This window comes from Gadus macrocephalus, chromosome 6 (assembly GCF_031168955.1).
Source record: "Gadus macrocephalus chromosome 6, ASM3116895v1".
NCBI lineage: Eukaryota > Metazoa > Chordata > Actinopteri > Gadiformes > Gadidae > Gadus > Gadus macrocephalus.
In genome coordinates, this window is record NC_082387.1 from 26,385,916 (window position 1) to 26,413,415 (window position 27,500).

Here is a 27,500-nt window from a genome sequence, read left to right on the forward strand (position 1 = left end):
TCTTATTTTGTTAGTACAATTTGTCAAATAGCACCTACTCAAAGTATGAGTAGCCTAATTTGTACACTGAATATTATAGGCCCTACTAAAGATGATTTTACCGGGGGAGGACGTTTACACTGCGTTGCGTACAGTCTGAATGTTTGATGAGGATAGCGGTTCAGTAGTACCTGCAGAGCAGAACCAGTTAAGACCCACAACACCAGTATGACTTCAGTTTACTATTATTATGGAAGAGGATGAAACCAAACTGGGTCGGGTGCAATATAAAATAGCATTACGTTTATTTTGTAACAGCATGAGGGGAAATGGTTGTCATGTACCTCGGCAGGTGACTTCATCATCAGGCTGCGATTCGATTTATTTGGGGGGAACTATTTTAATTGGGAGTTCACTTCAGAATCATTATTTAGGCTAGAGAGAGAGAGCTCTACTTCGTCGTTAACTTAGACATACCTTTAGCCAGACTATTGTTGCACCTGCGATCACGAATCGTCTCTATAAACAAATAAATATAATATATACTATAACATTACAACAACGTATGTACGGGTGTGTGCACTCGTCCGCTCACTGTTCCCTCCGATGCGAAGTCCATCGTTCGGTGTTTCCGTTCAGTGGTTTTATTGTGAACTATCGAGCCCGATGCAGACCACCGACCTGCACGTTTCCACGGAGGGGACGGTGACGCACTTTGTAATCCGTTGCGGTGGGTGGGTATAGTTAGGGAGGTGCTGCAGCGCCATCGTGTGGCGGTGGGTGGGTATGTCTAAGGGATGTGCTGCAGCACCGCCGTGTGGTCAGGCACATCGACCGGGAGAACCGCGGTGCATTAACCTCAACATACTTCTAACCCCGTACAACACGGCATCTGGATCACTTTATATCGCATTGAGTCAATCTGGGTCACAAACGACCGACAGAATTGGGTCTTTGGGTAGATTGGATGTATTTGTTACACTTAACGTAATACACTTTAGTTGTATTGTTTTCTTGTCTCTTTATGTGTCATATGAAACAAGGCCGAACTGTATGTTGCTGGTTCCACCAATAAGAAGCCCTCTCTCCATTATCGTGGCGTCCAGCCAGGATCCACCCATGGGCCGACTAACCTCAGACCGAGATAAGAGCAACCGCTTCACTTGACATGTTGAAGGCCATTCAGAGACTGTCGTCGGTCCTGTGGTAGTAACACCAAGCCTAACTTAGAACAAAACACTAAGCCTAACTTATAATAATTGTGAATCTTGTCCAGCGGGCCTCTCTTATATTGTAGTACAGCCACGCAGGTTTACGTTTCTGTGTGGCCACACTGCGGTGGGAACAGTAATTTGACTCGTTGCCATGGATATCAGTTGTCCTACAGTGATTAAGAAGTGAGTTGATCAAGGATTGCCAACTCAAACGTTTGTGTTCGCTGCCAGGATGGTGGTCACATGGTAGCCTGTCACCGGGCAGAGGAACTTTATTAGACCCCCCCCTCCCCCCTCTAAGGGACACGTTAGGGAGGGGCCCCTTAAGAGTGGGGTACGGTGCGGCCCTAAGTGGGGTGTGTAAAGAACGATGTTAACCATGTAGACTTCTTTGTTGATGGAATCAGCAGATGCTACAAAACACCTTCCTCACTCTAGGAAATAAAGTTGAAAAACAAAGTCTCCATAACTTAGACTTAACGAGGCGGAGAAAACACGGAACGGAAACAGAACCAGGATCTGGATAGAATCCGTCCGACTCACACACGGAGACAGGACAGACGCATTTACTTCTTGAGTCTGGGGGCGCACTCACACTAGGCAAGTTTGCCTGTTCCGTGCTGCAGGAAGATTCAGCACGATTCCCCCCCTCCCCCCTCCCACACACAGCTGCAGGAGGGGGGGGGGAGTGTGAGTGGAGGACGGCTGGGTGGAGCAGCCTCACCTGGCCGAGTCTGACTGGACTCTGGGGGCGGGCGTGGCACCACACCTGTTTGGCAGTGAGTAATCAGCGTGCTCGGGTTAAACCAGCCGTCTCCACACACAATGGTGGGGGGGGGGCGGGGGGGATAAACCGGATCTTCAACACCACCGCCCTGCGTCCTTTGTCTGACGGAGCCCAAAAGAAGTCAGCCACCTAGCTGGACAACGGATCGGAATGTGGATGATTCTACATTTTAAAAGCTCAACCGTAGTCAGTCTGATATCAAGCAATCCGACTAAATGGCAATGATTGCAATGACACACGTCGTGTGGTTGTGTCTCCTCCTAGCACTCTCATTCGTACCCTACTATTCTCACTCTCACCCTAGCACTCTCATCCTCTCACTCTTACCCTAGCGCTGTCACTCATCTTTGCCCTCTCACTCAAAACCCACCCATTCTTATTATCCTAGCACTCACTCTCATTTTATCAGCCTCACTCTAACCCTAGCACTCTCGTCTTAGCACTCTCACTCTCCTCCTAGCAGTCTCACTCTCCTCCTAGCAGTCTCACCCTCCTCCTAGCAGTCTCACTCTCCTCCTAGCAGTCTCACTCTCCTCCTAGCAGTCTCACTCTCCTCCTAGCAGTCTCACCCTCCTCCTAGCAGTCTCACTCTCCTCCTAGCAGTCTCACCCTCCTCCTAGCAGTCTCACTCTCCTCCTAGCAGTCTCACTCTCCTAGCAGTCTCACTCTCCTCCTAGCAGTCTCACTCTCCTCCTAGCACTCTCACCCTCCTCCTAGCCCCCTCAGTCTCATCGTACCAGCCTCACTCTCATCCTAGCACTCTCTCCTTCAGTACAGGGCCCACCTGCCAATCCAGTGGTTCCCAACCTCTGGATTGGGGCCTGCTTAGGGTCCCCTGATAAGCAGAGGGTCACAGGAAATTGCTGACGTAATATTTGATCATCCATTTTAGCAAACACAGACGTCCTTTATATAAAAACGGACGGCCAAATGATTCATAGCCGAGGGCCAGCTACAGCTTATCACTTAGTGTGAAACAGTCATAAGGTCACCAGGACGTTGATATCACCAGCAGGTGTTGATTGGGTAAATATTATTTGTGTGGAAGCAGATAAAGGTGGGATGGAGGTCATTTTCAGCATTAAGAGGCTTGGAACCAGTGAACGGGAGTTCAACCAGTGAACGGGTGTTCAACCAGTGAACTGCTTAATAAAGAGCAGTTCACGTAAAGCCTTTTCAAGTGTGTCTAATACAGTAATAAATGTATGAAAATATATAAGAAAACGAGAGATAATGAAGACGATAATATAATAATTAGAGGTTTTAATTTAATTAATGAAAATATGATTCAATAATATGGAAAGAATTGACTTATGAGACAAGAAAAATACATTCAGCAATTAGAACACCGGACCAACAGATGAATAACGTGATATTTAATGAAACTCCCCGGGGCTTTCTGCACTAGCCTACCTGTCCATTAGGACTCTGAGCTCGTGGAGCATTCCGCCCTAAACTACCTGGAGCCTCACACGCTAAAACACAACACGGGAAGTGGTTGCAATTAAAAGTCAGCTGTCCTGGTGTGATTCTCATCAGTTTTGATGAACCTAAACTTCCTCAGTTCTCACACAGCTGGAGCCCGGACCTCAGACCTCCACCCTCAACACGCTGCTGGTGTCGAGCGGGTCCGGACCAGGAAGAGAAGGAGGCGCTCCCGGCTACATGACGGGTTAGGATGTTTAGAATGTGAGGGAATGCGTTAACATGGCCGAAAAGGGGCCACTTTTAACTTCGTGTATCATTTTCTATTTATCGATTGGCGCTGCGGTTTTCCAGATACTGGAGGAGTCCAACTGGCAGCTGGCCAAGAACAGGTATGTGGAGGAGAAGGAGTTGATATTGAAGAAGTACTCCCTAACCAAGCAGGACCTCGAATACATACTGGAGGTAAGGATACGACGACCATTGATTGCCGTTAAGCCTGGGCTACTAATACTTATTTAATAATATAATAATGCATATTTACTAACAAACATTGCTTTAGAAATAGTTTCCCATTCTGACGTTAAAGACAACGTGAGACGTCATGGGCGAAGTCTTTATGACAAACATTAAGATGTAGCCTACTCTTCAGTCTTCAATATCCTTATACACCCATATGTGTATTCATACGTATAAATTGATCTGGATTGCTGAAACACCTGAACTTTCGAGCAGTAGATGGTCTTATTTCTCCTGTATCCAAACCAATGAAGTTCAACCATTGTGACTACTGAATGTAACGTTTATCATTGTTCCCCGTTTCTGGTGGAGATTCCTGACAATCGCACAGAGTTACAGTTGCAATACTTCAGCCTGTGTGGGTCTCACGCCTACTGACCCTGAATGTGGTGCTCAGGGCGATAATAACATGATAATAGAACATAATAATCATACTAATGAAGTGTACTTTCTTAGGTGGTGTCAGAGGCTGCTGGACAAGGGGTCACCATAACCGGAGACCGGTACCGCAACACCTGGGACTGGCCCAACTCTGTGGTCTTTGCTGCCTCTATTGTGACCACCATAGGTGCGGAAGCCTGACATTACCGGCTCATTCCTGTTTGAATCCAGCTGTTAAAAAAAATCGAAATCGTCCATCCATGCTCACGATGCAGTTTTATGATCCAGTTGTTTGCGTTTTCTCTAGGCTATGGCAACGTGGCTCCAAAGACGGCCGGGGGTCGGGTGTTCTGCATCCTCTACGGCCTGTGTGGGATCCCGCTCTGCCTCGTCTGGATCAGTGACCTGGGCTCTTTCTTCGGAGACCGGGCGAAGCGTCTCTCCCAGGTCCTGATCCGAAAAGGCCTCTCCGTGGTGAGAGACCCGCCTATGGCTGCAGGTTGAGTCACGTCCCTCCCGACGCACGCCTCGACTAAACGTTCCTCCGGTCTTTTGTTGTGTCAGAGAAAGGTGCAGTTGATTTGCACGGCCCTGTTCCTGCTGTGGGGGCTGGTGATGCACCTGGTCGTGCCGCCGTTTGTCTTCATGTCTCTGGAGGGTTGGAGCTACCTGGAGGGATTCTACTTCTCCTTCATCACCCTCACCACCGTGGGCTTCGGGGACTATGTGGCAGGTAAAGTACGGACCCGTGAATGACCTGGCGCTAAATGTGCACGCCATCTGGCACTTAATGGACGCAGTTATTGTACGGTGTACATCTTTGCACTTGGAAATATAACTTAGCATTGTGTAACATGTTATCCTCGCTATCTGTTGCATACGGGGAATGGGTTAACCTAGGCCTAGCGATTGTTAGTGCTTGGTGTTTGGTTCTATGAACACCCTTACTGCACCGACAGCGAATATATCGTTGTTTCCCCTTCTTCTGACAGATGTACTTATTGTGAGTCGCTTTAGATAAATGAGTCTGCTAATTGCCCTAAATGTAAAAATGTAAATGTTATGCTCAGCAAAATCCGGTGGAATACAGAATATCACCGCCGGGAAGTCATGAGCATCATCAGTGATGGTGTGGTGCTTTAACCCTCCTCTCAGGGGTGAACCCCAACTAACCCCATGAGCATCATCAGTGATGGTGTGGTGCTTTAACCCTCCTCTCAGGGGTGAACCCCAACTAACCCCATGAGCATCATCAGTGATGGTGTGGTGCTTTAACCCTCCTCTCAGGGGTGAACCCCAACATTGACTACCCCCGGCTGTACCGGGTGAGTGCGGAGATCTGGGTGTACATGGGGCTGGCCTGGCTGTCCCTGTTCTTCAGCTGGAACGTCCACATGGTGGTGAAGGCTCACAAGGTCCTGAAGAAGAGGAGGCACCGGCACAAGACGCACCTGGACGAGGCCTACCCGCCGGAGCACGACCTGGAGCTGCGGACCCCCCGGCCCACCGTGGTGGACATCTTCAAGTTCCTGGAGGAGGGCGAGGACGACGACTACAGCACGGTCATCAAGAGGATCGGGGAGGAGGGCCGCGTGCATCTGTACCACCGGGGGGTGAGCCGCTCCAAGAGCTGCAACGACCTCCTCCAGAACATGGAGACGCTGGAGGGCTCCCCGAAGAGGAGGCGGAGGCTGAGCGTCAGCGAGGTGGTCATCGACCCGGCCGGACGGGAGGACGCCGCCGCCGCCGCCGCCGCCGCCGCCGCCGCCGCCGCCGCCGCCGCCTCGCAGGGGGGCGGGGCCGAGTCGGAGCCCCTCCTGGACCCCCGCCCAGCGGGGGGAGGGGCTGCAGACGACCCGGACGAGTGGATCTTTGAGGCGTGCCCCGAGGAACCCGGTTCTCCTCCTGCTCCCGACGCCCCCCCGGGGGCGGTCCCGCGGCCCGCGGGGGGGGAGACGCGGTTCACCATTTCGGTCGTGGAAGAAGGGGTGTCGGGACGGGACGCGGACGACATGGGGTGATGGAGGTCCCGGACGCCTCGAGGACTAAACGTAGTAACGTGTTCGATTTGGCCGACTCTAATTAGTCTTCTACAAAATAGGGGGCAGCCTATTACCATGGTAACAGGTCGTGGTACCATGGTCGTGGTGTCCAACACTATTGGGAGAAACAATGATATGAAGAGGCCCTCCCAAAGGTCTTTGATCTCTTCTCCTCCCGCTCCCCCCGAACGCATCACCCCACTGAATATAGCGTAAGGCTAACTGTTTACAGTTAATACGTGCTATGGTGTCATCAAGTGGATCTCCTTCAATTGATCTTACTTTTACATGATTTGCAAAAGGTTATATTATACACCGTCTGTGCAGCAGTACTTCTTGAACATGTTGGACTGAGGGCAGACTGGACAGTGCTGTGACAGTGACCTCTTGTGGTACAAAATGGTATGACATAACGGTACCGGCTGGCGTTATGTGGGTTAGCTGCTAACTTATTTAAAGATCACCACTCAGACGTCAACGTTTGGACGTAACTTCACAGCGCTTCTTGTTCTTTTGATAATTTTAGATACATTTTTAATGTTTAAATTTATCCCACATGAATTTTTAAAGATAGGATAGGCAATATTGAGGAACCAGCCAGAGTAACCAGGTTTTGAAAGTATCCAACGGAAAGTATTTCATTCGGGCCGAATGAAATGATTGGGCTATTACAGGTCTGTTCCAGCGACAGGCATCAGAATTCATCATCTGATTTTATTTGATTGCTTGAGGGATGTCACTTGAATTTCAACCAAAATAAGCTCATCAATAAATAGGCTGCCATAGCGTTTAGGTAGGCCTACAGCGCGGACCAGGAACGAGTTTCGATCTCAAACGGTATGATGCATGAGAACGGTGGTATGAATTATAAAACTCAACCGTAAAGATGCTGCCATTCTTAAAAAAATATATAAAGTTCTCAAAGTTCAAAGGTTAATTTACTTCTGAAGCATCAATGTGTTTTAACTGTGTTGAGTGTGTTACTTTTTTCAAGAAATAGAATCCAGTTTACTATTGTTTGACGCTGCCTGTAACAAGAGGAAAGGATAGTAGGCCTATACGCTTTCAACACCCTAGTGAAAGTTCCTAATGATGAAATGTGTTCGGAACATGATCTCATGATCACGTTACTTTAACAGTGAGGCACAACCACAAATCCTTACACATTGCACCATTATTTTGCAAAACTTGTTTAAATCTTCGAAATATGAATGAAACTCACAGGGAAATGGGAGAATCATATTTCCGGAAATGACTTCAAGAAATACTATTGACTTCTAGAAATGTTGTGCAAAAACACTGAATGATGTCAAAATATTTAATATCAGTTGATGCTGTCCATGTAGGTTACTTGTGTATTAAAAAATTTAAAAGCAAAAAAAACGTGTGCCTTCCTCATGTCCAACCGTTACCACTCAAATGAAACAGAAATAAGATTCACAACGTGGCTACATCATGTGTAATTGAAGAGCCACAAACACTTGTTACATTAAAAGTCACACCAACCGTTCTACATGCACACTATGTTGTCAATGCAACCGCAGCCCTTGAGGGATTGATGGTCTTATCTTATCCAAACATAGATATTGAGACATGTATGGGTACAGCCTGGTTATGAAGAAGACAAACTGAACATTGACCATATTAACACCTTTATATTGATGTACTTGTAAAGTATTAAGTGGCTTTGACAAAAATCACATCTCCTGGAAAAAACACAATTTAGTTTAAGACTTATTACGCCAGCTTTGAAAAGACAAACAAAGCAGTCACATGACCCAAACCAGGTCTCCAGAGGTTAAGTCACATGACCCAGTCACATGACGCAGGCCAGGTCTCCCCAGGCCCAGTCTGTTGTTGGGCAACACATTTTCAGAGATTCTGGTTTACCGTCTCTTTCAAAAGAGGCTTACAATCTTTAATCTTTAACTCGACTCAACATATTAAACACAATCACGGTGAAAGTCTTTATTAAGTCCGACCAGTATGGCGCATTGTTCAGATCACAGGGACTCAGTTCAGACCCCTGGATTCAGTTCATATCGTGGACTCAGTTCAGATCATTACGACTCGGTTCAGATCATTACGACTCGGTTCAGATCATTAGGACTCGGTTCAGATCATTAGGGTTCAGTTCAGATCATTAGGGTTCAGTTCAGATCATTAGGGTTCAGTTCAGATCTCTTGGCTCAGATCACAGCACAGGGCTTTATGGAAGACGGAGCCAATGAGCAGCTTCCCTCCGTACGGGGCGGCCACTGAGGAGCCAATCAGAACGCTGCCGTCGTCAGCGTACACCTGGCTGACCAGCGGCAGCTCGGAGAGGATGTTCTGGATGCGGATCACCTGGGCAGAACAACGAGACGTCGACGAGTTGATTAGTAAAACGATGAGTAGATTATCAGGTGTAGGTCTGATCCATGCAGGTGGGGGGTAAAGGGGACCCGAGGAAGTCTGGCGATGGGACTCGACCTCGGCAACACTACTGGAAGAACGCAGATTGAAAACCTGGCACTAATAATGTCTGGACCGCTGATGACAAAGCTCAACCCCTGCAGTACCCTGAGCGGCCACCAGGTGATAGTGCCACAACTCAACCCCTGCGGTACCCTGAGCGGCCACCAGGTGATAGTGTCACAACTCAACCCCTGCAGTACCCTGAGCGGCCACCAGGTGATAGTGCCACAACTCAACCCCTGCAGTACCCTGAGCGGCCACCAGGTGATAGTGCCACAACTCAACCCCTGTAGTACCCTGAGCGGCCACCAGGTGATAGTGCCACAACTCAACCCCTGCAGTACCCTGAGCGGCCACCAGGTGATAGTGCCACAACTCAACCCCTGCAGTACCCTGAGCGGCCACCAGGTGATAGTGCCACAACTCAACCCCTGCAGTACCCTGAGCGGCCACCAGGTGTTAGTGTCACAACTCAACCCCTGCAGTACCCTGAGCGGCCACCAGGTGTTAGTGTCACAACTCAACCCCTGCGGTACCCTGAGCGGCCACCAGGTGATAGTGTCACAACTCAACCCCTGCAGTACCCTGAGCGGCCACCAGGTGATAGTGCCACAACTCAACCCCTGCGGTACCCTGAGCGGGCCACCGGGCGTCCAGCGTCTCACCTCCGACCCGGCGGGGTCGTGGGGGTCGTGGTTGAAGAGCTTCCAGCCGTTGGGGTGGCAGCCCAGCCACAGGTCCCCGGTCCTCGGCTCCACCTCGATGTTGTCACACAGGGAGCCCACGTCCACCGACTGGGGACACAACAGAGCCCTCCACTGAGCCGACGCACTGCAGAACGCCGCCGCCGCCGCCGCTCGCGCAGACAGAGGTTAGCAGTTCTGTTGCACCTGATGAAGTATTTGACTGAAATATCAATCCAAATGAAAACTTTAAACTGATCTTAAAAGTTGCACTAAGCATTGTGTAGCAACTTAGCTATCTTTGCCGTATACGGGGATTGTTAGCGCTTGGTTCAATGAACCTTCTTACTGTACCGACAGAGATATATTGTTGTGCCTCTTTCTTCTGACAAATGCTTTGGATAAAAGCGTGAATGTAAAGATGAAGGTGAGATTACTTTACCGTAGTTCAGTTACTCGTGACCTCAGTGGCGGTCAGTGTAACCCACCTACGCCCCTGGTTAGGCGGCTAACTACCTTCATGGAGATCAGAGAGTTGTCCTCCCGTCTCTCCAGAACGCGGACGCTGTGACCCAGGATGTCCATCGCGTAAACGTGTCTGAAACCGAACGAACACGGCGGTCACCACGAGGAGAACGCCTCAGAGCCACGTGAGGAATAGGAAGAACCGTAAGAGCAGGCCCGCCTCTGGTCGGGGGAGGTGTTGATGCCGTTGGCCGAGCCGTAGCCCTCGGAGACCACCCTGACGTCCCCCGGGGCGTGGAACACCAGCGAGCACCAGGCCAGGCCCAGCAGCGGCTCCAGGCTGCGCAGCGGCTCCCGCCGGAAGTAGTGGTCGTTGGTCGCGTAGAAGCTCTCCACCCCGACCGCCACGATGTCGTTCACACTGCAGGGGGGGGAGGGGGGGGAGACACAGTCAGGGAGACCAGCGGGGACACAGTCAGGGGGGGGGGGGAGACACAGTCAGGGAGACCAGAGGAGACACAGTCAGGGGGGGGGGGGAGACACAGTCAGGGAGACCAGAGGGGACACAGTCAGGGAGACCAGAGGAGACACAGTCAGGGAGACCAGAGGAGACACAGTCAGGGAGACCAGAGGAGACAGTCAGGGAGACCAGAGGAGACAGTCAGGGAGACCAGAGGAGACAGTCAGGGAGACCAGAGGAGACAGTCAGGGAGACCAGAGGGGACACAGTCAGGGAGACCAGAGGAGACACAGTCAGGGAGACCAGAGGAGACACAGTCAGGGAGACCAGAGGAGACACAGTCAGGGAGACCAGAGGAGACACAGTCAGGGAGACCAGAGGAGACACACTCAGGGAGACCAGAGGAGACACACTCAGGGAGACCAGAGGAGACACACTCAGGGAGACCAGAGGAGACACACTCAGGGAGACCAGAGGAGACACACTCAGGGAGACCAGAGGAGACACACTCAGGGAGACCAGAGGAGACACACTCAGGGAGACCAGAGGAGACACACTCAGGGAGACCAGAGGAGACACACTCAGGGAGACCAGAGGAGACACACTCAGGGAGACCAGAGGAGACACACTCAGGGAGACCAGAGGAGACACACTCAGGGAGACCAGAGGAGACCCAGTCAGGGGGGTGGGAGAGGAGACCCAGTCAGGGGGGGTGGGGGACCACCGGCCAGGCCGTCTCTCCGCGTCAGGTAAGGGGAGCGTCCGTCCTGGCGCGGTACTGTACCTGTACAGCAGCTCGTGTGTGATGGTCTTCACGTGCTCCAGAGTGTTGTCCTCCTCTATGAACCTGAAGATCTCCACTTGGCTCCTCCCCTCCGGGTGATTGACAACGAAGAGGTATATGGTGTCGTCTGAAAGTTATGACCAAGTTTTAATCATGGGACCATACACACAAAATCAAACCTACATTTACAGTCCAATGAATAAGAAAGACACCAGGTCAGCAAATATAAAATCACAAGCCATCATGTATTGCCACACTGTAGTGTGTGTTGGGTTCACTAAAGACATCCCATAAACCAGTCAGTACAGCAGTGTCTGTGTCGTGCAGCGGGTCTGTGTTGCAGCCTGCGTCCCCTAAGGCACAGTGACCCGCCCAACTGCATTCCCAATCAAACACAGTCGCACTAGACTAGGGACTGTCGGGTTGGTCCGTGTCCAAAGGTTAAACATTAGTTGGGATCGATAAAGCGGACTTTGATAGTACCGGACTGGTCGATGAATGTGCTGATGCCATGAGGGTTAAACGAGTCCACGTCGAAGTTCCTGGCAATGCGCAGTTCCACAGGTTTGATTCTTGGGTCTTCCAGGTCGATGGAAAATATTTTCCCCGGACCGTCAGAGAATGACGGTAACATGGGATCCTTAAGCCCCTGGAAAAAGAATACATATACATTTTTAGATTAAAATTAAATATTAAATAAATTGGGATCTTCTCCAAATTGAAGCGTCGCTCACAGTGCTGATGAGGGCTCGTCCATTCGGGAGTATGGTGATGTCCTCCGATCCATACACTGAAAATACAAACATTAACTAAGTTACGTAATGTCTTTTAACCCCCAGGTATGTCCCGTTAGTACAGCCCTGGATTAGTTAACCCTTACCAAGACCTTTGATGGGGACACAGTTGGGAAGGTGGTTCTGGACCAGCTCTCTGGACGCCAGAGTGATCCTCCTGCCGAGGAAAGGACGATAATAATCTACTTTATAACACAGCACCAGCCACCAGGGTCCAGAGACTGTTTACACTGCAAGGTTATGCTCAGAGTAGATATGCAGTCTTTCCAAACTCTCTGATAACTCACCTTAAGTTTATGATTCTCTCTCCGAGCAAAACCGCCAGCGCAGCGACCAGCAGAGAAAAGGTCAATAGTTTCCCCATTCTGAGTCAAGCACCTTCTGGTTCCGGTGGTGAAATGCGCTCTTTTATAGGTTAAAAAAATGGTTTTACCTCAAACTCAGCGCTGCTCAAACTTATCCCAGTGCGCTTCTCAAGTCAACGTCAGTCCTAACACTCATCCGGCTGAGGAGCTACATCCGGCGCTGAAAACAACCTCCTAGTTCCCACGAGTCTCCTCTGTAGGCCTACGGGGCAGGATCCTCGGTATTGGGGAAACAGTGGGTGGGTCTTTCCAAAGTGGAATGTCCGTTACCGTTAAATTATTGGGAATATTGCTTTGTCAATTTTTTGTAAAATGACCTCCAAATATATTCTCCTGTTCTGTTATTCTACCTTTCATGTTTATTATTTTCGCTCTGGGGATTGTTATCTGGTGTACACAGTCATTGAAAGTGATGGACCGCAAATGACGCTGTGCTAAATGCTACAATTAAGGACCCTCCCGGTCATTGAACGTAATGTTGCCTGTTCTTCATATAAAATACCGACATCAATTAAGTAGAGCAGGTGTTCCATTAAAGTAAAATAAAAAATGTGCTTTTTCATTTTCATAAGATTCTAGCAGAAAACTACTAAATATCAATGCGGGGTAAAATAAACTATGGGAATGACCTTGAATACAAAGTCACTAACTTAACTGCCAGTGAAAGGGAATCTGCAAAAATATATGAATGCGTTTTGAATAGTTCCCTGATACAGATGGCCATGATTAACTTTTACATCAGTACTTTATCAGCAACAAATGTTCTCCATATCGAAGAGGGCCGCCCGAGCCGAGTGCAAGACTTCACCAAAGCAACCCAAGGTGTACTTACTCCAGGTTGGAATCACATGATAATCCCACGGTTTTCCCACCTCAGTATCACTGTCCCACCAGCCGGTTCACACCACCACCACCGTCATGTTATCACTGGTCCACATGAATCTGATCACACAAGCCCATAATCACCGACATTTAACATCACGTGTCCGCATACAACGTCTCACACACCCTAATAATCACGGACAGTCATATAATCACATGTGGTGCCCGCATACACCTGTTCAAACTGTTTATTTCTGAAGTTGTAGTTGTTTTTTTGCAAGTGACGAAACTCCTCCCAACATAAAACAAAGTTACAAAAAATGCTATGTAATCAAAATCATGTGTTAGACTTCATAGAAAACAAACATGGACACATACAGAGCTGAAGGTAACATAAACTTGGCAATCTATTGTCCCCGTGTAGCTGTGCACTGGGCGCATGCAACCTGACAGTAACTGTAGAATATCTACAAAAGTCCAATTAACGAAGGATAGCATCTGAGCGGCGCCGGGTGACGGGCGGGCCGGGGACCCCCCCGCGCCGCGTGGGCGGGCCGGGGACCCCCCCGTGGGGGGGGGGGGGGCAGAGTGACGTCGTGTAAAGGTTTCACAGTGTATTACCACAGCACGATCCCCCGACAAACAGTTTCAAGCAACACTTTATATTTGGAACATACAAAATAAATTTTATTATCCATTCTCTTCATGTCTACATCGTAATAGAATTTCTAGACACTGGCATTGTGAAATAACACCCAAATTAATGCTAATAATCCTGACGATGGAACGAAACACTTGTTAGGTTCAGATGTCAAAAAAAAAAAAGGGAAAAAAAAAACTGAACGTGAAAAGCATTTGAATTTTTTCTCTTTGTTATTTTCAAAATGATAAAAAGGGGAGGGGGCACACGGCGGGGGGGGGGGGGGGGGGGGGGGGCGCCGGGCGGCTCAGGGCTGCGGCCCGGTCGCCGCGGAGACCTGCGCGGCCAGGGCGTTGGGGGCGGAGATGACGGGCGAGCCCGCCATGTTGGCCAGGGGCTGCGTGGAGGACATGGAGGTCATGCCTGCAGAGAGAGAGAGAGAGGAAGAGAGGAAGAAAGAGAGAGGGAGGGAGGGACGAGAGAGAGGGGGGGAGGGAGGGAGAGGGAGAGGGCGAGAGAGAGAGAGGGAGGGGAAGAGAGAGAGAGGGAGGGAGGGACGAGAGAGCGGGGGAGAGAGAGAGGGAGGGAGAGAGAGAGAGAGAGAGAGGGACGAGAGAGAGGGAGGGGAAGAGAGAGAGGGGGAGGGCGAGAGAGAGGGAGGGCGAGAGAGAGGGAGGGCGAGAGAGAGGGGGAGAGAGAGAGAGGGAGGGCGAGAGAGGGGGAGAGAGAGAGAGGGAGGGCGAGAGAGAGGGAGGGCGAGAGAGAGGGGGAGAGAGAGAGAGGGAGGGCGAGAGAGAGGGAGGGCGAGCGAGAAGGGGCGAGAGAGAGGGGGGGGCGAGAGAGAGAGAGAGGGAGGGCGAGAGAGAGGGAGGGCGAGCGAGAAGGGGCGAGAGAGAGGGGGGGGAGAGAGAGAGAGAGAGAGGGAGGGCGAGATAGAGCAAGAGGGGGGGCGAGATAGAGGGAGAGGGGGGGCGAGAGAGAGGGAGAGGGGGGGCGAGAGAGAGGGAGAGCGAGAGGGGGGGCGAGAGAGAGGGAGAGGGCGTTACTTCCCACCCCGTGTGTCTGCTGGAGGCGGGGGGGCAGCGGGACTGAAGCTAGCTTTACCTGCCATCATACTGGAAGAGCTGACGGGCGTGGCCCCGGCGGCCATGCCTCCTGGAGTGGCTCCTCTCCCCTGGTCTTTGACGATGGGGTCTGAGGAGAGGAAGGGGGGGGCACGGTTAGACCACAGCCACAGGGAGGGGGGGGGGGTGAGGGAGACGGGGGGGTGACGGGGAGGGGGCAGCGGGCAGACAGACAGGCAGTGGGGAGGCAGGCAGACGGGCAGCGGGAGGCCGAGGGTGCGTACAGAAGTAGGGGTGGTCCATGGCCTCGCGGGCCGTCAGCCTGGCCTGGTGGTCGTAGCGCAGCAGCTTGTCCAGGAAGTCCAGCGCCTCGGTGCTGACCAGGTGCTGGTTCTCGCTGTGGACGAAGCGCTCCCACCGCTTACGGGAGTGTCTGCAGAACGGAGGGGGGGGGGGGGGGGGTGTTAGGAGACCAGCCTGTGGGGGTAGGACACTGGCCCCTACTGAACGCCCCTAGTGCCCGACCGATATTGATTTTTGAGCGCCGATGCCGATTATTTTCAGAGAAAATTACGATTACGATTTAATCGGCCGATTAAAAACAAAACAAAAAAAAGCCTACAAAACGTAGTTTTTGATACCTTAAATATACTTTAAACACTTTTGACGAATATGCGAATTGAATGCAGAACCTTTGAGTGTTTTAGAATACATTTACAGTCAAAAATGAGTAATGTAAAATGTAAAATAAATAACTAACTCCCAATGTGCTGCGCTCGTGAGCAGTGACTAACACGTGCGTGCTGAGCAGTATGGTCTCACCGTTAGAGTCTACAGTATAACAAATTAACATGGCCTGGGACCTAAAGAGAAACAGGCACAACATGCTCAAACAACGCGTCTTGTGTACATTGGTGAGGTGAGCACGCAGCTGCCTGAGCGAGCGTGCTTTCATGTTGTATGGTAAAATTCTATCTCTTTTTTACTCCAGCTAAAGTTGTTAGTTAGCAAGGCGAGTAGGAGCGCAATCTGCAGGATACTAAGAGCAATAACATTTAAAAAAAAAAATAATAATAATCTGTTGTAATCGGCGTCTTTTTGGCAGATGTTGATTATTTTCAAAAAGGCTATAATCGGCCGATTAAATCGGAAGGCCGATGAATCGGTCGGGCCCTAGTACACTTATTATATGTTGTGCGTCCTGGCATTTAGTGTACACACTTGTTGTGTGTTGTACGTCCTAGCACTTGGTGTACACTTATTGTATGTTGTGCGTCCTGGCACTTTGTTCTAAGATCATACTTGCGGTACCAATAGCGATATATTGTTGTTTCTGTTTCTTCTGACACATGTACTTATTGTACGTCGCTCTGGATAAAAGCGTCTGCTAGACGCCCTAAAAGGGTCGAAGGGTCAATTGAGCGGTCGAGGCTGTAGTTTAAATATCTGACGTTTTATTTGTTGTGATGTACGGTACTTAGCATTGTGTAGCATCTTATCGTGGTTATCTCTGTTGTAGACGGGGAATGGGTTAACCTAGCGATGGTTAGTGTTTGGCACTTGGTTCTATGAACATCCTTACTGTACCGTCAGCAGTATATGGTCGTTTCTCTTTCTTCTGACTGGATTTATTGTAAGTCGCTTTGAATAAAAAGCGTCTTCTAAACGCCCTGAAAGTCCTTAATATGAATGTGAAAGTAACACCGCACATGTATGTTTGAGCAGCACTTTCGGGGGGGGAGGGGGCCTACCTTCCCAGAATGTCGTTGAAGCGTGGGTCCAGCTCTATGTTGTACTTGTCGATGTAGTCGTACAGGTCCTCTGTGCCCAAGACTTTAGCGATCCTCACGAGCTTGCCGGGAGGAGGAAGAGGAGAAGACGTGATGTTGAGGAAGAGGAGCATGTCACAGTTCTAGTGCAAATCCACTTTGCATTATTGGAGCCAACATAGAGGGGATGGTACTGCTTAAGTAAGGAATAATCACCGAGAGGCCGGGCAATAAACAGTTTGATATGCCCGGCTCGTGGACGGCTTACCGCCCGAGACGAAGTCGAGGGCGGTAACCTTCCGCGAGCCGGGCATATCAAACTGTTTATTGCCCTGCCTTGAGGTGATTATTCAGTTTATTCTACTTCGCGCCGGCCAACATAATAAAACAATTCATATACTTTAATGATTAGCCTTTTTCTTATTCGTATTGCATGCTTATTAAATGTATGCTCTGTTTAAGTTCATCTCCCTCGAAAAGTAGTTCCCTTTAGAACTACAGTGAATAACGTTAGCTCAACTGTAGGTAACGCGTTTCTATAGCAACCACACAAGGTTGCAACTGATCACTAGTTTAACAACGTAGTTGTTACATTCGTATCAAGTCAGCTTTAATGACGATCGATCAAACATGCACTCCTTGGTTTATTTTTACAACGGACCTCATGTTTGAAATGTATGTGATAGAAAACGATACAAGCGGCGTATTGATCTACTGTGCTCAGTCAGCAGCAAGTAGAACCGACAAGTCAGCGGGCAATATGCCGGATTAATGCACCCCTCCCAGCCAATCAGAATCGAGCATTCTTAAATGAAGTAGAATAATAGGATATAATCCATTATATACATTTGTTCTACAACCAGGACTTTTTTTTGTTGGTATTTATTCAAAAACAAGCTAAATAAATAAGAGCGTATATAGCCCGTGGAAATCAATGAAACGTTAAATCAGATGCGTTACGAACCGCGTTCCACTGCTTGAATAATAAGAGATGAGATTACATTTATTTGAACACTGATTAGTCTTCCAACAAAGAGATAAACAAAACGGAAATCATCAGAAAAATACACTGTCGTTATTATACGCTCGCGATGGGAAAATGATTGCGCGAGTCATTGGGGTGAAAGGCAGCGCTAGGGCTTTCCGGACGCCCAGCGTTACAATAGTTCATCTGGCCGTACAGGGTAGTAACTCTAAATGTCCAGAGAACCGCCAGGGCGTACATGTACTGTTCCGATCTTTGTGGCACTTCTGGGCACAGCGGGAGGTAAATCAATCTCAACCAGCCTACTGCACCAGTGTCTGGTCAGAAACCTTCTGGTTCAACAACTCACCATTAACCAATCCACAGGTCACATTGGTCCGAAAGTCGATTAAAACAAAGAAATACAATTCACATTTTGTAGGAAATAATTTGTGTCTTTTTTCAAACTGATGTATTCCTTTTGAACAGCTTTTCAATGGAGCTGGCTATCTTGTTGTCCAGATTTGCTTGTTGGTGCATGATACACACCGGGGCCAAAACACTAACTAACTCTTCCAGGAGTACATGTTTACGTGATGGAGACAGCAGACAGTGCTATGGGCATATGGTGCTCCATTAGGGCTTTGACTTTTGCCCAAAAATCATATTCGAAGTTTGTTTGTTTATTAATATTCGAATATATTCGAACATTTATTAATAATATTTTGACCATTAAATGCCTTCAGTAAGACCTGGATTGGGCTTCGAGAGGTTTGTTTACCGGCGTTGCTATGGTTACCGGTCCTGCGTGTTCCGACGGTTTATTAGGTTTCTAATAAATCGCTGTCTAATCAATACTTCATTCACTGCCTCTTCCGTGGTCATTACAATATTATGAATAGACTGCGTGGGGTTCTCCGATGTCTCTCCCTCTTGGCCTGCCCATAACAGGTTCCAATATTAAGGGCTGCCTAATATTCGTTCGAATTTTGATTTATTTTTTGATATTCGAATTATATTCGAATAACGAAGTTCGGAGTCAAAGCCCTATGCTCCATACATACACGGTATGGAGACAGTGCTATGGACCCACGGTGCTCCATACATGCACGGTATGGGACAGTGCTATGGACCCACGGTGCTCCATACATACACGGTATGGGACAGTGCTATGGACCCACGGTGCTCCATACATGCACGGTATGGGACAGTGCTATGGACCCACGGTGCTCCATACATGCTATATTAAATGTGATCCATTGTTGCTGCATAAAGAAGCTAGGCAGTGGACACTTGCATTGAGGACCCAATCCTGCTCAAACTGGTTGTCCACTTTCCAGATGTCCTTTGATTACAATTAATTCCCAGACACGTGTCCTGGAAACGTATTCCTTCAGAGTAGGGCTACAGGGGGTCACATGGCTCACATGGCTCATCAGGACAGCGGGACGCAGTGACACACAAGGCCGAACCCACGCGGCGCGAGTCGATGGATTCCAGGCCCAATGCATTTTGGAAGTGTCCACACTTCCAAAATGCCTCATTAAAGATGCTGAATAAACGGATGTGCCGTCGTATCTCGCCTCTAGTGGTTCAAACAGAACGGATCACCTGAAACCGTGACCTTTGCTCCTCAAGACACAAGCCCATAATGACTAGATCGAGTCAGGCATCTTTCCCTTCAACACACACAAAGGCCCCACGTCTCCAGAACACTTGCGGACGTATTCATTAGCCTGAGGCTCTTGTCGGCGTTACCTGGTCGTAGTTGTCGTGCCCGTGGAAGAAGGGTTCCTTCCTGAAGATCATACTGGCCAGCATGCAGCCCAAACTCCACATGTCCAGGCTGTAGTCGTACATCTGCAAATCAGAACCCACGATTAGGACTCATACAACCCCAATAGGGGTGTAACGATTCATGCGATGCATCGATGAATCCATTGTCAGTCCTACCGATTCAACTAAATCGATCTGCTAAAATAAATAAATAGAATGAATCGCTTTGCTTCACCAATAATCAATATAAATGCCTTAAAATCGTATGAATCGATTATGATTAATGTTTTAAGACTTAGTTTACACGTTTATTTTGTGAAGTGCAGCTCGGTAATCCGTTGTAATTGTCCTTGAATCGAATCGCCAACTACTGAATCGTTAATCGAATCGAATCGTCTGAAGCCAAAGATTCACACCCCTAATCCCCAATTAATTACCTTTCATTCGACAGTGCTGGAATCTAAAAAGGGTTTTTAATAGTGAGCAGTCAGTTGTACCCTGGGATGGGATTTCCCCCTGCTACTATCTGGTCACCAATCTTTTCTTGGCTGCCCCTTAATAGAAACCAAGATGGTTTCCCAAGGCACGAGACCTAATGGCCAAAGCATGCCCCTCTGTGGCTCTGCCGGCTTGTTTTGGCCCTGACTGAGTATCAGCCAGCCCCCACTGCAACCCCGTGTCATCCTAGCAGGCCGCGGGTCCCTCTTAAAATAGGAGTGATGCGACCCTTCATGACCAGATCGAGACAAAACACGAGCGACCCGCCAACCAGGCTTCATCAACACACGATCCACATGTTGGGCTTCATAACCACACTATCCACATGTGTGTTAGGATTCATTAACACACCAGCCAAATGTATGAGTCTTCATCAACATACTAGCCACATGTATGGGCTTCATTAACACACCAGCCACATGTGTTGGGCTTCATAAACACACCAGCCACATGTGTTGGGCTTCATTAACACACCAGCCACATGTTGGGCTTCATAAACACACCAGCCACATGTTGGGCTTCATAAACACACCAGCCACATGTTGGGCTTCATTAACACACCAGCCACATGTTGGGCTTCATGCTTCATTAACACACTAGCCACATGATTTATGCTTCATAAACACACTAGTCACATGTGTGTTAGGATTCATTAACACACTAGCCAAATGTATTAGTCTTCATCAACATACTAGCCACATGTGTTGGGCTTCATTAACACACCAGCCACATGTTGGGCTTCATAAAACACACTAGCCACATGATATATGCTTCATTAACACACCAGCCACATGAGTTATGCTTCATTAACACACTAGCCACATGATTTATGCTTCATAAAACACACTAGTCACATGATTTATGCTTCATAAAACACCCTAGTCACATGTGTAAGGCCTACAGTGTAGGCCTAACACTGATTGGTTCCCGCTGCCCGTTAGAGCACCAATAAAAACCAGTCGGACTGGATGGGCTGCAGAAACCTTCCGGGTGCAGCCCTAAACACACATGTCTCTGTGTGATGCATGTTGTGGAATTTTCCGGTGAAGTGTGGTCGATCACCTCCAGCCCCATGTTTGACTAGGCCGGTCATGGTTTCACCCCGTCCTCTCCAGGTAGGCCTAGGGTTTGTGGTCGGGCGTGCGGTCCGCCTGGAGCCTCACCTGGTAATCTACGAGCAGCTCGGGTCCCTTGAAGTACCGGGACGCCACCCTGACGTTGTACTCCTGGTTGGGGTGGTAGAACTCAGCCAGGCCCCAGTCGATCAGGCGCAGCTGGGAGGTCAGATTAGTGCGTTTAGTCACCGAGTCAACCTTCCCGTTTTGATCACAGGTGACTAAACGGACAAAAGACGGGTAAGGAGGAGCCCAGACCTACCTTTCTGTGTTCGTGGTCGATCATAACATTGTGTGGCTTCACATCTCTGTGCATGATGCCCATACTGTGGCAGTAATCCAGGGCCTGGGGGTCAGAGAACAGCGACATGAGGGAACGGCGCCACAACTCTTTAACCATGGCTTGGAACCTCATCCAGAGTGGACCCTAGCACCATGACCAAGTGTGGTTGCTTACCTTCAGGATTTCGTACATGTAGAACCGTATGTCAAAGTCGGAAAGGGTTTGATACAATTGCTGGAAAATAAACCGCCACACGATGCAAGTTTTAATTGTTAAATAATTCAACAATAATCTTCCTTTTAAAAATGTTACCAATATAGTTTACCAATATACAAAGACTGCTTTCATTCATACCTTAAAGTCTGTGTTGTTGACATGTTCAAAAACCAAAGCAGGAGTTCGGGACTAGGAAGGAAAAGACATCCAGATGAAATACACATACATTATGACCTGATAACTGCACCATGCGTCGGTGTAAAGGTCCTTACCACGGGATCCTTAATGATATCTAACAGTGAGATGATGTTGGGACCACCCCTTAAGTTCTCCAGGATCTTGATTTCTCTCTTGATTTTCTTTTTCTTAACCGGCTAGGGAGACACGGGTGTGAGACACAGTATTTTAACTTCAATATTAGAAAGTGCTGAACGATAACCTTGTTTATGAGGATGGCCAAACGGTGAGATGTCCGTCCGTCCGTCCGTCTCCCTACCTTTAGAATCTTCACCACTACTTTCTCGTTGTTCGTGATGTTAATGGCCTCAAACACTTCACTATATTTCCCTCGGCCCAGTTTTCTGACCAGCTGGTAGTCGTCCTGGTTCCTGGAAAGACGAAGAATTCGGGACTTGTTGCTAAACCAGCACAACGGACCAATAGAGAACCACCAACGCCACCAGGAGAGCCACCTTACCCCCATTCCACCACGTGGGACTCATAATCCCAGTATTCCCGGGGTCTCTGTGTGTTTACGTCCGGGTAAACTCGGGAGCGGCTTGGAACAGGCCCAGACATATTCTAGTAGGATCTTCACTAAAGCTCCTAGGAACACAAGACGTCAACCAGGTCAGTCCAGAAACATGCCTACACTACGTCCCCAGCCCTCAGAGCGCCGGGCGGGGGCGTTTGGAAGGAGATACGAGGTGGTCCGTACCTTGGAGTGGACCTCCAGGATGAGGGAAGGGTCAACAGGGGCTGCGATTCTTTAATCGTGAGAAATCTAAATGGACGTATCGGTATAAAAGGTGTTAGGGTCTGAATTGTTTTATTGCGTTATTCAGGTAATGTGAACTAGAAAACCGTACGCCTCATATCTAAAACAAATTAATGTAGATAGCCAGTTGCAAATAGTGAAATGATTCAAGGGATTGATAAATTAATCCTTAAGACAAGCAAGTGTGTAATTCATTTTAGTATCGTATTGAAAAAAGGCCCGACCTGAGAGTTAAAAGGTTCATCCAAGCAGTCTAATCAGGGGGTACAGGAGTCAATACAGTCATCACTGGGGTCCACCACAAAGCTCTGTCTCCTGGAACAGAAACACAGGGCGTCCAGGTCAATTAGGCACACCAGGTTGTTATAAGTCAACCTAGCCTTAATGAGAAGGTTATTGATACTAAGGCAAACACATCGATCACTTTAATAAACTAGATGATTTATCAGTTTATAACTGTATAAATAACTGCCTATGCTGCCCAAGTCCTCACTAACAGATTCAACAGAGGCTTCCTCTACGCCCCCAACACCTACCCTATCCCTCCCTCATATCTAACCCCTACCTCATATCCTACCGTACTCTCTCCATCCAACCCTACCGCCTACCCTAACCCCACATCATATCCTACCCTAACCCTACATCGTATCCTACCATTTCTCCTCCTACCCTAACCCTACTATCAAATGCCTACCGTCACCCTACTTTCTCCCTCCTAAACTGACCCTTCTCCCTACCTCCTAGTTACCCTAGCCCTACCTTCTTTCCCCAACACTACTCGCTACCTCCTATCCTAACTCTACCCTCTTCCTCCTACTTTAACCCTATTCACTACCTCCTACCCAAGACCAAACTCCCTCCTAAACTGAACATACTCTCTACCGTCAACTCTCCCTCTTACTTTAACCCTCTACCTCCTACCCCAATCTCTATCCTAACTATAATCTTGAACGCCTACCTTAACCATACTCTCTCTCTCTCTCTCTCCTAAACTTAACCTACTCTACCTCTTACCCTTATATTACTCTCTACCCCTCCAAGCATAGCCCTACCCTTGCCCTACTCTCTAACGCCTACCCTAACCCTATAATACCTACCCTAATCTCTCCCTCCTAAACTAAACCTACTCTCTAACTTCTACCCTCACCCTACTCCCTCCGTCCTACCCTTACCTTATTCTAGTTCCTACTTCAGCCCTAATATCTACCTCCAACACTTACCCTACTCCAACTCCTACCATCTACCCTAACCGTTTTCTCTACCCCTACAGAGGCCTCCCTAACAGGGGTAGCCAGCGGGCTGGACAGCTGGCTGGGCGCTAACGAGGACTAGTAGCTGGGCGCTAACGATAGCTAGTAGCTGGGAGCTAATGAATTAGCCTAGCGCGCTAGCTGGGCAAAAGCCGGTTGAAAGCGACAGGAGATTATGAGCTTAATTGTTGACACATCGAGGAAGTGTGGCGGATAGGAAGACCGACCAATGTCTTAAAATAGGGTCGTCTGGAGAGCCACACGTCGTGGGAACTTTTTACTTTGAAGAATTTATGACACAATGCAGAAAAAACGCTAAGCTAGCAGGCTAAGAGTGACTAGCTGGTTAGCTCGCTGACAACGCCTTCAGCTCCTATAAATACTGGAGCTCCGCCGCCGCAGAGCCGCCGCGCCGCAGAGCCCGACGCAGTCCCACCCCGCCGCTAAACCACGGCCAGGCACACACATCCACGGTGAATCACATACACGGAGATCATCGGTCGAATTAGGAGATGTGTTTTACCTCTCAACGTTGTGGGGATGTCAATATGGCGATGCTTAGGATCAAGAGCTTAGTGCAAAGACCACTTCCTGAGGAGGGCGCTGTGCCGCTCTTCTTCATGTGTGGACGGCGGCCCCCCTGCTGCCACCAACAGGTCTATCGCAGGGAGGACTTCTCCATCTGCAGGCCGATTTATTTTTATAACATCTAGATATCATCACCATCTCGCGAAAACAAGGGGAGGTGGTGGGAGAGCGCCGAGACAATTCACGCTTCCGCTTTTGACCTCTTCATAGTTTCAATTATTGCATATGCACATCAATGCACCAGTTCATATCCTTCACATAAGTCAGCTCATGCAGAATCTGCTGCAACATACCTATTAAAGTGAGATTCTAGAAGGCAAAAGTGATACAATAGAATAACAGTAGTGGCTTTATACATACTTAACTATGAGCTGCCCTTCTTCATTGTTCATAAGTCAAAATCATAATTTGTTTAGTTATATTGTGTTTCACTGTTTACTTTGGGATTGCACTTTGGTTACCGCACCAGGATCCAGAGAAGAGGCCCCATTGGACCACTATCTGCTCCCCAGACAGAACAATGTCATGTTTCTTTAACCTACAGCACACACACACAGAACTGTCAAGATGTCAACCGACCGCATCTCCAACAGGAAGCTGGTAACCATAAACTATAGCTCTCAAAATAAACCTGCTTGAGGTTTGGTCTAATGTAGGCCTACTGCTGTTCAGCTGTTTATTTGTGAAGCACTTGTTATTAAGAACAATTCATCGAAGGCACCCCTGATTTAACGCATGGTTTGAAGCAAAGGTGGTCTGCTCAGGTGGTCTGCAGGGTGGAGGTCTGTCTCAGGTGGTCTGCAGGGTGGAGGTCTGTAGGGTGGAGGTCTGTCTCAGGTGGTCTGCAGGGTGGAGGTCTATAGGGTGGAGGTCTGTAAGGTGGAGGTCTTTAGGGTGAAGGTCTGTCTCAGGGGGTCTGTAGGGTGGAGGTCTGTCTCAGGTGGTCTGCAGGGTGGAGGTCTGTAGGGTGGAGGTCTGTCTCAGGTGGTCTGCAGGGTGGAGGTCTATAGGGTGGAGGTCTCAGGGGGTCTGCAGGGTGGAGGTCTATAGGGTGGAGGTCTTTAGGGTGAAGGTCTGTCTCAGGTGGTCTACAGGGTGGAGGTCTGTCTCAGGTGGTCTGCAGGGTGGAGGTCTGTAGGGTGGAGGTCTGTCTCAGGTGGTCTGCAGGGTGGAGGTCTATAGGGTGGAGGTCTGTAAGGTGGAGGTCTTTAGGGTGAAGGTCTGTCTCAGGGGGTCTGCAGGGTGGAGGTCTGTCTCAGGGGGTCTGCAGGGTGGAGGTCTGTCTCAGGGGGTCTGCAGGGTGGAGGTCTATAGGGTGGAGGTCTGTCTCAGGGGGTCTGCAGGGTGGAGGTCTATAGGGTGGAGGTCTGTCTCGGGGTCTGCAGGGTGGAGGTCTATAGGGTGGAGGTCTGTCTCGGGGTCTGCAGGGTGGAGGTCTGTAAGGTGGAGGTCTTTAGGGTGAAGGTCTGTCTCAGGTGGTCTGTAGGGTGGAGGTCTGTCTCAGGTGGAGGGCCTGCCTGACACAACACCAACTGAAGGTGCTTCCAGGCTAGTTAGCTAGCACTAGATAAGGGACTCAGTGTATGGTTGTGATGATTCAGTGCAGTCTGTGGGTTTTCCCCCTATGTCCCCGTACTGCTGGCGTGTTGCTGCCGGCTGCACACCCGACCTTCCAGAGCGCTTTGAATCTCCCTCTGTGGCCAATCGATTAAAACTTGAATATTTTGACTTACTTTCGAATAATTACATTTGATACGAAGTGATGATTATAACTCACTTGTGTTGAGTGAGTGGATTTGGTGCAGTGTGATCACGCTGCTATTTTGAAGGTGTTTAAGGGACTTCCAGCTGTTGACTCATAGGAAACTAAATCCAAAATAGTTTGTCTCAGTTGAGGTTATTATGAGCCTCAAAGTCATCAGACACAATTTCACAAAAAAATAAGAAATCGCTTAGCTTACTAAAAAAACTATTTTATTTTCTGAGTGTATAGCATGATACAAAAACGTAGAAAGGTCTTTTTGCAGAAGTTATTGTAACAGGACATTTGTATTAGTAATAATGTGATTCACTGGTCGGGTTTTATAGGTTTTGATGGTTCAAAATCTGAAATCCATCTGTTAATGTTCTACTGCAGATATGTCTCAAAAGGACAAAGAAAGAAAAAAAGGTTTAAAATGTATTTTTCTCAGGCAGAGAAAAAATTCATTAGCCTCATGAATTATGAAATAAAAATAAATTACAAAAAGCAATGCTAAATGATACAATACCAGGAAGGAATATAAAAACAAAACACAATGTATATAATGTATGACCAATCAGAAAGCCGTATAAAGTGTGAATCTTTCATTGAAGTGAGATTATGCTGGAATTTGTTTTATTTTCTTAATTCTTCCAGATTGCTGTACACATCGCCTTGTACTCCATGCAATTCCTAAAGAAATGAGCAACAGAAAAATAGGATTACTTATTACTATCTGACTAAATATATCAAATCATTTGTAGTCAATGAATGCATAATAGAAGCATAAAATAACATGTGCTTCTGTTGTTCACCTGGTAAGGAGACTCAGGGATCTCTGCCATCTTTCTCTTTGCCAATGACGGTGCTTGCTTCGGTCTACCTGTGGTGAAGTTCAACGAGACAAAGGGATAAGTTACGAAGTTAAGCGCTACACCTCCACCTCGCTCCGCTGCAGTCACATGTCCTTGTCCTCTACCATTATTGGAATCACGGTTGCCTCTTTTCCTCTGGTAGAGGACCAAACAGAGCAGGGAGAAACATACGAGGAGAGTCAGGGCGATATCACAGGAGAGGATCCATGTCACAGAGCCCATGTCTGTCTGGGAGCAGGAGCTACAGTCTGGGAATACACAACACACCCAGCGCAGGACTTTAGTACAGGACTTTTCTTTACATGCACCCCCTGGAACAGAAACAAGCCATCCCATTTCAAACAATAGTTGCAGTAGGCCTATTAGTACTAATATAAGTCCTTGTGTGTGTAAAACTACTCACCGATCAAGGAGTTAGCATCACAAAGAGTTTTAGACATGTTTTTAAGGGTGTAATTAGGAGACTTTGTTATGTGTCTAGATCCCTGGTCGTCCCAGGCGATTTCCCTCGGAGCCCCTTATCATGGGTCTGAAGAGTCAAGTTGGA

The 27,500-nt window shown here is 48.5% G+C and overlaps 5 protein-coding genes across 7 annotated transcripts in view; 1 reads left to right on the forward strand and 4 right to left on the reverse strand.

The window, feature by feature from the left end:
- Nucleotides 1-141, reverse strand: part of LOC132460209 (protein 4.1-like) — a 38,353-nt gene extending 38,212 nt beyond the window's left edge. The window contains exon 1 of the mRNA XM_060055296.1: nucleotides 1-141. This exon is cut by the window's left edge and continues 96 nt beyond it. The gene's annotated coding sequence lies outside the window, so the exon portion shown is untranslated.
- LOC132460211 (casein kinase II subunit alpha-like) overlaps nucleotides 1-24,420 on the reverse strand; it is a 31,466-nt gene extending 7,046 nt beyond the window's left edge. Inside the window, exons 1-15 of one of the 2 annotated variants that reach the window (XM_060055298.1) lie at nucleotides 24,273-24,411; nucleotides 22,724-22,814; nucleotides 22,440-22,505; nucleotides 22,200-22,327; nucleotides 21,999-22,110; nucleotides 21,775-21,876; nucleotides 21,641-21,691; nucleotides 21,461-21,520; nucleotides 21,266-21,349; nucleotides 21,052-21,162; nucleotides 19,373-19,474; nucleotides 16,633-16,733; nucleotides 15,166-15,314; nucleotides 14,922-15,011; nucleotides 14,116-14,240 (exon numbers count right to left, since the gene is read on the reverse strand). In XM_060055298.1, the coding sequence (XP_059911281.1) occupies nucleotides 14,125-14,240; nucleotides 14,922-15,011; nucleotides 15,166-15,314; nucleotides 16,633-16,733; nucleotides 19,373-19,474; nucleotides 21,052-21,162; nucleotides 21,266-21,349; nucleotides 21,461-21,520; nucleotides 21,641-21,691; nucleotides 21,775-21,876; nucleotides 21,999-22,110; nucleotides 22,200-22,300 (1,179 nt within the window). In that variant the 5' untranslated portion in view covers nucleotides 22,301-22,327; nucleotides 22,440-22,505; nucleotides 22,724-22,814; nucleotides 24,273-24,411 and the 3' untranslated portion in view covers nucleotides 14,116-14,124. Of the gene's footprint in view, nucleotides 1-13,386; nucleotides 14,241-14,921; nucleotides 15,012-15,165; nucleotides 15,315-16,632; nucleotides 16,734-19,372; nucleotides 19,475-21,051; nucleotides 21,163-21,265; nucleotides 21,350-21,460; nucleotides 21,521-21,640; nucleotides 21,692-21,774; nucleotides 21,877-21,998; nucleotides 22,111-22,199; nucleotides 22,328-22,439; nucleotides 22,506-22,723; nucleotides 22,815-24,272 lie in introns of those variants that run through there. The other variant, XM_060055297.1, reaches the window with a different exon arrangement.
- LOC132460207 (potassium channel subfamily K member 5-like) lies at nucleotides 3,321-8,015 on the forward strand. Of its 2 annotated transcripts, none has more exons than XM_060055276.1 (5): nucleotides 3,321-3,870; nucleotides 4,381-4,492; nucleotides 4,613-4,752; nucleotides 4,870-5,038; nucleotides 5,593-8,015. In XM_060055276.1, the coding sequence occupies exons 1-5, from the start codon at nucleotides 3,688-3,690 to the stop codon at nucleotides 6,324-6,326; spliced, it is 1,338 nt and encodes a 445-aa protein (XP_059911259.1). In that variant the 5' UTR covers nucleotides 3,321-3,687; the 3' UTR covers nucleotides 6,327-8,015. The 2 variants fall into 2 exon arrangements, with proteins under 2 accessions (XP_059911259.1, XP_059911258.1); XM_060055275.1 differs by having other exon boundaries at nucleotides 3,327-3,870; nucleotides 4,613-4,779.
- Nucleotides 7,983-12,593, reverse strand: LOC132460208 (serum paraoxonase/arylesterase 2-like). The gene is made up of 9 exons (XM_060055277.1): nucleotides 12,278-12,593; nucleotides 12,077-12,147; nucleotides 11,931-11,986; nucleotides 11,680-11,845; nucleotides 11,197-11,323; nucleotides 10,173-10,373; nucleotides 10,004-10,085; nucleotides 9,470-9,598; nucleotides 7,983-8,693 (listed from the first exon to the last, which is right to left on the reverse strand). The coding sequence occupies exons 1-9, from the start codon at nucleotides 12,352-12,354 to the stop codon at nucleotides 8,523-8,525; spliced, it is 1,080 nt and encodes a 359-aa protein (XP_059911260.1). The 5' UTR covers nucleotides 12,355-12,593; the 3' UTR covers nucleotides 7,983-8,522.
- A 1,873-nt stretch (nucleotides 24,421-26,293) lies between the features above and the next one.
- tyrobp (transmembrane immune signaling adaptor TYROBP) overlaps nucleotides 26,294-27,500 on the reverse strand; it is a 4,890-nt gene continuing 3,683 nt past the window's right edge. The window contains exons 5-7 of the mRNA XM_060055300.1: nucleotides 27,058-27,500; nucleotides 26,894-26,961; nucleotides 26,294-26,771 (exon numbers count right to left, since the gene is read on the reverse strand). The exon at nucleotides 27,058-27,500 is cut by the window's right edge and continues 1,650 nt beyond it. Coding sequence (XP_059911283.1) covers nucleotides 26,715-26,771; nucleotides 26,894-26,961; nucleotides 27,058-27,289 — 357 coding nt within the window. The 5' untranslated portion in view covers nucleotides 27,290-27,500 and the 3' untranslated portion in view covers nucleotides 26,294-26,714. The remainder of the gene's footprint in view (nucleotides 26,772-26,893; nucleotides 26,962-27,057) is intronic.

Coding starts and splice junctions, on each gene's coding strand:
- LOC132460207 (XM_060055275.1), top strand. CDS start 3,688: ATGGCCGAAAAGGGGCCACTTTTAACTTCGTGTATCATTTTCTATTTA. Junction 3,871..4,380: donor ACCTCGAATACATACTGGAG/GTAAGGATACGA, acceptor GTACTTTCTTAG/GTGGTGTCAGAGGCTGCTGG. Junction 4,493..4,612: donor CTCTATTGTGACCACCATAG/GTGCGGAAGCCT, acceptor CGTTTTCTCTAG/GCTATGGCAACGTGGCTCCA.
- LOC132460208 (XM_060055277.1), bottom strand. CDS start 12,354: ATGGGGAAACTATTGACCTTTTCTCTGCTGGTCGCTGCGCTGGCGGTT. Junction 11,324..11,679: donor CACATTCATCGACCAGTCCG/GTACTATCAAAG, acceptor CATAACTTTCAG/ACGACACCATATACCTCTTC. Junction 8,694..9,469: donor ACGACCCCGCCGGGTCGGAG/GTGAGACGCTGG, acceptor TGTTCTGCCCAG/GTGATCCGCATCCAGAACAT.